The sequence below is a fragment of the Nicotiana tabacum genome, chromosome 19 (assembly GCF_000715075.1).
Source record: "Nicotiana tabacum cultivar K326 chromosome 19, ASM71507v2, whole genome shotgun sequence".
Lineage (NCBI taxonomy): Eukaryota > Viridiplantae > Streptophyta > Magnoliopsida > Solanales > Solanaceae > Nicotiana > Nicotiana tabacum.
In genome coordinates this window covers 125,095,665-125,104,510 of record NC_134098.1, presented here as the reverse complement: position 1 = coordinate 125,104,510, position 8,846 = coordinate 125,095,665, and the positions used below count along the sequence as shown (strand labels likewise).

Below are 8,846 nucleotides of genomic sequence, written 5' to 3'. Positions count from 1 at the left end.
TTCTTGGTTCATATATGTGATGTCCTTAAATTATATTCGAATGCATATTTGAATGTATGGACGAAATACCCTCTTATTATTTGGTGAGGCACATGAGTCCATGACGGATATGTGACGTTATTAAACATCTCTTGTTGGGTGAGTGCACGTGTTAAGAGTGCTTATTGGCGATGAGTCGGTCTTTGAGGTTGGGTAGTTATGGGCAGGTTGTTTGAGTGTTTTTAATTAGTCACTAACATTCCGGCATGTGAAAGTTGGAAAAGGCGTGAATGCGTATGCAATGGCTTAATTGTTGATATCAACCATGGTCATAAGTGTAGTGTATTGAATTGCCAAATGTTCCTCCACTGGATGATGTCTTGCGTGCATTGTTTAGTTAGCAAGGTTTTAGGTTGCTCGAGGACGAGCAAGAGCTTAAGTGTGGGGTGATGATATTAGGCTAAAAATTTATATTTCGCATGTTATTTGCCTTGCATTATACCTCAATCTTGTTAAATTTGGTGTAAATATTTGTGACTCGAGCGTAATAATGGTGTTTATATGTGTAGGAGTCAACTTGAAGTGATTTGCAAGCTTGCATGCAAAGTGAAGTAAAAATAGAAGAATTTGGAGGGAGTTTGAGTTTGGTGGCCAGGTCGGTGCCAGGCACCAACCAAAACGCCAAAGGCAGAATGTGGAAACTTTCGGTATCCTGGTTGGCGCTAGGCGCCAAGCGAAACAGCTAAGGACGGGTTTCATCCTACACGCCCCCAACATGTATAAAAGGGGTTCTAAACCTATTTTTTTTAGGGGAGAGATGATTAGAGAGGCAAATTGAGCCGCCACTCTTGAGGGAGAGCTGCCACTCTTGAGGTAGAGAACACTTTGGGGAGGCAAGAACACCATAGGAGCAAAGAAAATGATTCAACTTCAAGTTTTTCCCTCTTTCTTCCTCTATTTTCATTATTGGTTATGAATTCTCGTATTGTAGTTTTACATACTATTATGAATAGCTAATTTGTTATCTAGAGTTTTGATAGAACTTTTTGTAGGATAAATTCTTGTTATGTTATTATATAATTGAGCCGTTGGATTCCTCAACTTGTTCAACTACGTGTTTATTGTTGTTGATTGAATGACCATCAATTAACTGTGCCTATTTAGTATGTATGCATATATTGCTCGAGAAAGAGTACGCATTTAGGTAATTGTTGAACAACATCACTCCTAACGTATGTGAGAGATCAATACAAAGGATTTAAATGTGAGATTAGAGATAATGAAATCTTGGTGCGATCGTAGTGAGCAGTGAATTAGTGCCAGCTAGCGTAGTTCGAGAGAATACGTCTAGTAAATTGTGGTAGTTGCTCGAGAGAGAGCTACGACACCCAAAGTACTCACAATCGGTAGAGAATACTTAGGCGAAATTATAGAAGGCGTAGCGGGAAGGATTTCGTCAATTAGGAAAATCATAACTCTAGACCTCCTTAGTCTTGTCTCAATTTCATCCTTGTTAGTTGATAATTTTACTGCTTTATAATATTTGTTAGTTAATTAATAGAAATAAAAATTAAATTTTTATAACTAGAAAATTGTTTGGACTTGTGTTTCTTAGCAATATTGAACAACTGTAGCTAAGCCTTAGTTCTCTGTGGGATTCGACTCCGGACTTGTAAACCAAATTATATTTGCAACGAGCACTTAGTCCTTTTTATAAGGCCTTTTTAGTCCTTTTTATAAGGCATAGTGAAGTCATGTAGCAACTCTAGTTCTGGTTTGTTCCTCAAGACTCAAGAGTTGCACACTTGCATACATGTTGAGGTGTACCTAATACCACTATGTAATGTGTTTGGCCATTACCCCTGTGGTGTTCTAATTTAGATCTCATTGTCATAGTGTTTTGGTCATTCTCTCTTCTAATGAGGTGTACCAGTAAGTATATATGTGATCTCTGTTCTGAAAAATAACAAAAAATAAAAGGCCCCTTTCATGGTCTAATACCAATTCTTTTACAAAGTTTTGGACTTCAAGGGACACTTAGCTGCTTTAATGCATCTTTTGTTAATTCTAGATCATCGAAGTGACATATAAACTGGAAACGATATGTGAAATACAGATTCCTGCCGATAAAAATAGCCTTTACATATAAAGTTTAATTATACACTGCTTGTAGATGCAAAAGTAGGTATTGCTTTATACAAAATCTGTGGAAACTTCCCTTAACTAGAAGAGCACACGGACCCTTTTACAAAATTTGCAGGCACCAACATGCAATTTCAAGTGCATTTCTCTAGAACTAGAAACACTGCTTCTTGACATGCTAATTTCCAAAGACAAAAAGATATACATCCTCAAAACACCATGCTAAGGTTCTGAGCTATACATCCTCATATACAAAGATATACATACCTTCCAAAAACCACTAAGCAATAACACGCCCTTATCAAAAGCTGCTAGCAAAAGACTCCATAGCACATATGGTTCGCCTCAACTACGTAAAACAGCCCCAATTATCTATCTGAGATATGGGGTCACTTGGGTTAGCGTTCTCCAACATTTGTACCGTGGACTCAATCAAGGATTCATCTGGGACAATGTCGCTTCCAGCATCAGCTTGCAAAGTCACATAGTACGCGTTATCAGTTTCTGGTGGTGCACCAAAGTTAATATAACTAAGGGCTGAACTGCTGTAAGAGTTTTGATCCTTTACAGTTCCTTTCTTTGTATGCTGTTTATAAGCAGCCATTTCTCTGTAATATCTTTCCCTGTCCTTGTTACTTGCCTCGATATAAGGCTGCAAAAATTTGAAGTTAGGAAACGATCAACAAAGACAGAAGCTTTACTCTCCACTAGTTACATGAAGCAGTTTAGATTTGTGCATGTTAAAATATAGGAAAGAAACATGAATGCTTAATTGACGAACAAAGTACATAAATGGCCAAATATGATAATAGATTAGGGGGTGATTAAAGCTGCAAACAACAGTATGATAAGTACTTCATTGTACCTTTCGGTCATTTTCAGATAGAGTCCTCCAACTATTGATTGCCATTTCCCTTATTTTCTTAGCGCCAGAACTCTCCCCAAGTACTTTCTTTAGTCTTTCACATTCCACCTTGAGGTAAATCTGATATGCACTCCTCGTTCTTGTTGGGGCACCGGGGTCTTTCTTCAGATAAGTGTTGGTTGCTGAAACCTGAGATTTTTGCTCTGGTGTCTCTGGCCCTACTAAAAATTAAATTTATGATCAACTTGAGTCTTCACCTAAGCAAAAATGAAGCCATCCCGGAGGAAATGAACTCAAATAATTGGACAGGCTTGTAACTTTAAGATAACTGCAAGAACTAGTATCAATTCCATGACTTTGCAAAGTAATTTCGTGAGAAGAAACTTATCTCCAAACAAATAGCATACAGCTGAATGGGACACGTACTTAAAATAGATACCTGTTGTTGCAGGTTATCGATGTCTTTCAAATGGAAGCAAATCTAATTTTCTACTGTATCGCGCTAACAATTAATTTTGATGCAATTGTCTTGCATAACATTCATTCATTAAATAACTGAATTGTATGTCTCACTTTTCATCTGTTTTACCCTCTTTCCTCTTGGTTTCTCCTTTTCTTTTTGGATATCTCTTCAGCATTTACATCATATGCAACAGAAGAGATTACTAAGGGTGATGGAGTAGATAAAGTTACTGCAGCATAACAGATGATCACCAGCCTATATTTTCCTTTTTTAAGGTGTGACTCGTGAGGTTGGTGCGGGAATTGCCTTCAACGTGGAAAAGATCATCAAAGAAAAATCCATGTCAGGACACTTCTGAGGTTTTGAGCTTTTTAACGTTTCAGCAATGGAGAAAGTTGTTCTAGAAACTTCCCCGAGGGAAAACCTATAACAGCTTTGTATGACCAGCAAGGTGAAACTGAAGAAAATCATTTTCTTTGTCTAAAGAAGTCTTTTTTTGAGAAAAGTTTATGACTAGTCCACACATATTCCTATAATTTACATAATTAAAAATTTATCAATTCACAAAGTCTATTAATTAGACAAAAAGTAGTAATTCACTTCATATTAACTCTCCGTAACTGACATTTTGAAGAGAAGTTTGGAAGCTTATAGAACTGTGAGTCTCTGCGATAAAGAAGAATAACAAACCTGTTGAAACTAGGCAACAATCATTAGTGCACTTCCTTTTTTTTACTGGACTGTTCCTATCATTGGAGTGTGGTAACACCACAGGAGATGACCAATCACAATATTTCCTTTTCCCGGCCGAGTCATCTATGCTATCCCCAGAACCTAAAGAAAGATTATAACCTTCAAACAAAGAAGAGAGTTTATCAACAACTAGTCGTACTGGACTAGGGATTAAAATATTCAACTTATAGAAACCATAGACCCCCAAACTTTCAAGAAGACAGTTTACCTTTTAATGATACTGCCCTAGCAGTAGCAGAAACTTGATGACTAGGTGGTGGTATAGTTGCTTTTCCTCGACTTCGATAGTAATACATTTGCTCAAATTGGAGAAGAAGATTTTCGTAGACCTTCTGAAGTTGAGTTGGGAACATTACGACGTTGCTTTTCACATGCAAAGAAGATGCAACTTCACCCCACTTAGCATCCTTAGTAACCTACACATTATAAACCAAGTGAACCCATACTAATAGTGGGAATGTCACATGCATATCCACATTTAGTGATAGGGGCTTCATTTCATCTACGGGGCCTCAACGATCCCGGTGGCGATGTCCAAAGCGTGACGGACCGGGTCAAATTGAGGAGCTTGCTGTGGAGATAGGTTTCCGGTTCGTGAACCGAATGTCTCACCTGGCGACTCCAAACTTGAGTCCCGGAACCACAGCCATTCAACGGGATTCGAAATGCCAAGGCTCGAAGACCTCGGGGACATGGTCAATTTAGAAACTCATATGATCTAAGACTTAATTGATAGTGGGGCCACGTTACTGCCATACCTCTTGAACACACTCCTCGGGTGAATGAGCTATGATACAGTGAATAACATTATGTTATAGAAGACAACCCTTTTTAAAAAAGAAAACAAGGGCAACAAGTTTTTGGAACTTATTTCAATAGTTTCAATATGTTTTCCCCTAAAACTAAGGTATAGAACAATTAGATGTCAGATTTCAGTAGAGGAACCAATTTTTTAAATCATGCGTGCTCAACTACTTTTAATCCGAAGTTGCTACTGAGATTGAGTGCTCAGTCAATCTGTTTGTGCGCATTACTAGTTTCCTATAAAAATAAATAGTGTGTGGGTCCAAAGCACCCAGCACTAATAACGTCCGACATTGTTTGAAACACAGAATCATAAGTGACCATTGACTACAGCCTATATGCTCCATCTGCCTACTCTTTGCAGACTTACTTTGGGGTGCAATATAGAAAATTATATCCATCAAAACAGATTGTAAATGTTTTCAAATCATACTTAAATTTTGAGAAAAATATTCCTGGTTATTTCATGGATCTAAGAATACTGAGTCATGAATCATCTTCTGATGTGGCAACCTGGGGAACCAAATCAATAGAGACCGAGTATGCTAAAACTGCACCCAATTTCCAATTCAACTACTAAGCAAGAAAAAATAAGAAGTAACGATACGCGCTTTTATTCACTCAAATTAGAGGTTGTTTTTCAAATGCCACTGCACAAGAAACATACCGAATTGGTTAATGGTCATACAATGTCAACTAGAGCAGGGCAATAACCACCTTATATAGTTTCTCTTATTTAACTTTTTTTCTTTTCTTGATAAGTGAAGCGCTGGTTCCTTATAACTTTGACATGAAAATATGTAAACTTGAGCACTCAAAATATGAATTACTATGGAATTAGCAAGTTGCTTATGGAAAAGAAAAGGTAAACGGTGCAAATACTCGTGTTCAAAGGTTGCAAATACTCATGTTCTAAGGTTGCATAGAGATACTAAAACCACACAAGGCAGTCTGGCACAATCAATTGCAACTCTATTTTCCAGAAAAGTCTATTTGTCCTTCTTCTCTTTTCTTGGTCATCATTTCAAACAGTAAATTTGGTTCATGCTTTCGAAGAGAGAAGTTGATAAGTAAAGAATATTAGGTCTCTCAACCAGATCATGTTTCATAACACTGACACAATGAAGGTAATATTTTTCCTGGAGCAAAATGAACACCACTCCCCTTTTTTATTGAAGTGATAACTGATAAGCATTAAGCAGTAGACCAGCACATGCATATGTGGGAAAAGTAATCATGGGTTGTTGGTATTGAGATAAACTAATTCACATAGCAATAAAGTGGGAAATTAAAAAAATACCTGATTAAATCCACCTCTTTTAGTGACTTCTTCATAGAAAAGATACAAATCCAGGGCTGTTTCTCTAAAGTTAAAGCTGCATATATATATAAAAGTAACTTCCCTTCAGGAAAAATTCACCCTCTTAGCCAACTTTCAAGTTTCAATATGCAGGCCACTAATTTGCATGCAATTAATCATTCTTTCTCATCAACTAATTCTACAAAACTCTCAAAAGCTAGCATTTCATATTTCCAAAATGGATAATGCAACAAAGCTTGCTAGTCATGACAATTAATTTCCATGAATATACATTGCATGATGTAGTTAAACCATATTCTTGAGAAATTGTAAGGAAGGCTCACACAAGACTAAGTCCTGAGGACTCGTTCAACTTGTTAAGCTTTTCATAGAAGCCATCTTTTCCATCTTTGTAACTCTGTCCACTCTGCATTGCAGAGACATTGCCGATAACTACAGGCGACCAGAAGCTACATGCATAATAACTTCCGGCACCGGAATACTTATCTTCGCCGTAGATTTTCTTCTCCGTTATAATGGTCTTATTCGTCTTGTTTTTCTGATCCTCTGCCGCCATGCTGAGAAAATGCACACAGTAGCAGCAGAGAACACACTTTCATTCCTCCATTTTCCAATGTGACTGTGCTTTTATTTTATGGGGCTGGTTCATCACACACGAGTCTTGTCCACTTAACTCTGTGTCCCCCCCCCCCCCCCACAAAACCCCCCAACCCCCCGCCACAACTGTTAGGGGGTCTGGTCTGACGTGGTAACATTTGTGGGGCCTTTTGATGGTTCTTTGCTGTCAAGGAGGTGTACGTGTGTCATCCATGCAAAGTGGTGAAGATATCCACCGTTTATAGTGGGATTTTATCACAATCTCAGCCGTTGTTAAATCCATTTGTTTTGTGATTTTGGAATTTTAAGTTTTAATTTATTACTCTTTCGACAAAGATAGACTTTTTTCCCTCACAATTATCCTTTATGTTTGGGGTATACCTAATATGATCCTCCAAATATAATCTTGACCACTTTTTATCCTTTAATTTGTAAAATTTGAGCACCAATAGTCAAACTAACAGAATAGACCAAACAAATGATGAATCTAAAGGAAATTTAATTTAATGTGATGTGCACATTAGATGTTCAAAGTCTCTCCCCCGGCTTTGTTTTCTCCCACGCGAGCAAATTTTCCTCAGCTCTACTTTCTCCCTTACGGCCACTAATCACGTCCAACTATGCCTTATAAAAAGAATTAAGTGGTCGTTACAAATATAATCTAATTTACAAGTCCGGAACCGGATCCCACAAGAAATTAACCTACTAAGCACAACTACTAGATTCACACAAATTCACGTAATCAATCTTCAAAAATATTAAATAACGAATTGGATGTTTACTAACTAAAGATCAAGTAATGAAAATGCACCAATTACTAACTAACTACGAACAGGTTGTAGACAAGATTTGGAATGATCTAAGGTTCTGATTTCCCCTATTGTCGGACTCCTTTCCGCTACATTTCCTATAAATTTACTTAAGTTTTCTCTACCGATCATGAGCGCTTTGAGTGTCGTAATTCTCTCCCGAGTAAGTACCACAATTTACTAGACATATTCTTCCGAACTACGCTAGATGACACACTAAGTTACGGCTCACTCGGATCGCACCAAGGGTTCGTTATTCCTAATCCCACCTTTAAACCATCTGTATTGATCCCTCACATATGTTAGGAGTGATGTTGTTCAATATCTACCTAACTATGCACTCTCTTCCGAGTAATACACACTAAATAGGCACAGTCGATTGAGAGCTCTTCAACCAACCACAATATAAACGTAGTTGAACAAATAGAGAAAAAGCTACGACAAATTTATATTAAACGTAACAGGAAAATCATCCTTCAATAGGTTCCATCAAAATCCTAAATTAGAAGTTTAGCTACTCATACTCGTAGTAACAATTTTTCAAGTATTTTGCATAATTAAATTACAAATAAAATATGAAGGAGTGTAGAACTCGATGATTCTTTCCCCCAAAAGTTATTCCACGAGCTATTCTTGCCTCCGGTCGCCAAAAACTCCTTCAAAAGTGGTGTTTAATGTCTATTTATATGTGTAGGAAAAAACTTAAACAACATAGCCCAAGTCCAAGTTCAACAATGAGACGAAATAAGCCTTCAAAATCCGGATCAGGCTCGCTATGGATCGTGCCTCGCAAGATAAAAGGCGAGATACAACTCGCCTCAAACTGTGCGGCGCGAGACATTCCGCCCGCTCAACCTCGCCCTGCCCCTCGCCTCGCCAGCTTCCATGCAAGCTCAATAGCTTACTTCTCCATCTTCTTCATTTTTCTGCTGCTCAATTCTTTCTTTCTTCTTTCCAACTGTTTTCGAATACGCTTTATACTTTAAATATTCCTTTTGCTCTAATTTCATCTCCAATGTACCTACACATAAAATAGACTCCATTGCGCGCAAATAAAGTATAGTTTAGCATTAAAGCACCTAAAATGCAAGGTAAATAATGTATTAAAATATG

General features: G+C 37.6%; 1 protein-coding gene across 2 annotated transcripts; it reads right to left on the bottom strand.

The window, feature by feature from the left end:
• Positions 1 to 2,106: 2,106 nt before the first annotated feature.
• On the bottom strand, positions 2,107 to 6,986 carry LOC107775783 (putative high mobility group B protein 11). 2 transcript variants are annotated; one of them, XM_016595561.2, is made up of 6 exons: positions 6,651 to 6,986; positions 6,307 to 6,382; positions 4,411 to 4,618; positions 4,140 to 4,301; positions 2,987 to 3,207; positions 2,107 to 2,773 (listed from the first exon to the last, which is right to left on the bottom strand). In XM_016595561.2, the coding sequence occupies exons 1-6, from the start codon at positions 6,881 to 6,883 to the stop codon at positions 2,471 to 2,473; spliced, it is 1,203 nt and encodes a 400-aa protein (XP_016451047.2). In that variant the 5' UTR covers positions 6,884 to 6,986; the 3' UTR covers positions 2,107 to 2,470. The 2 variants fall into 2 exon arrangements, with proteins under 2 accessions (XP_016451047.2, XP_016451048.2); XM_016595562.2 differs by having other exon boundaries at positions 2,987 to 3,204; positions 6,651 to 6,985.
• Between the last annotated feature and the right edge of the window lie 1,860 nt (positions 6,987 to 8,846).

What these genes read in the sequence shown, in the direction of transcription:
- LOC107775783 (XM_016595561.2), bottom strand. Translation starts at nt 6,883, where the DNA reads ATGGCGGCAGAGGATCAGAAAAACAAGACGAATAAGACCATTATAACG. An exon ending in TTGTTGCCTAGTTTCAACAG is followed by an intron (nt 3,208 to 4,139) that starts GTTTGTTATTCT and finishes TTTAATTTTTAG; the next exon opens with TAGGGCCAGAGACACCAGAG. An exon ending in TATCTGAAAATGACCGAAAG is followed by an intron (nt 2,774 to 2,986) that starts GTACAATGAAGT and finishes AAATTTTTGCAG; the next exon opens with CCTTATATCGAGGCAAGTAA.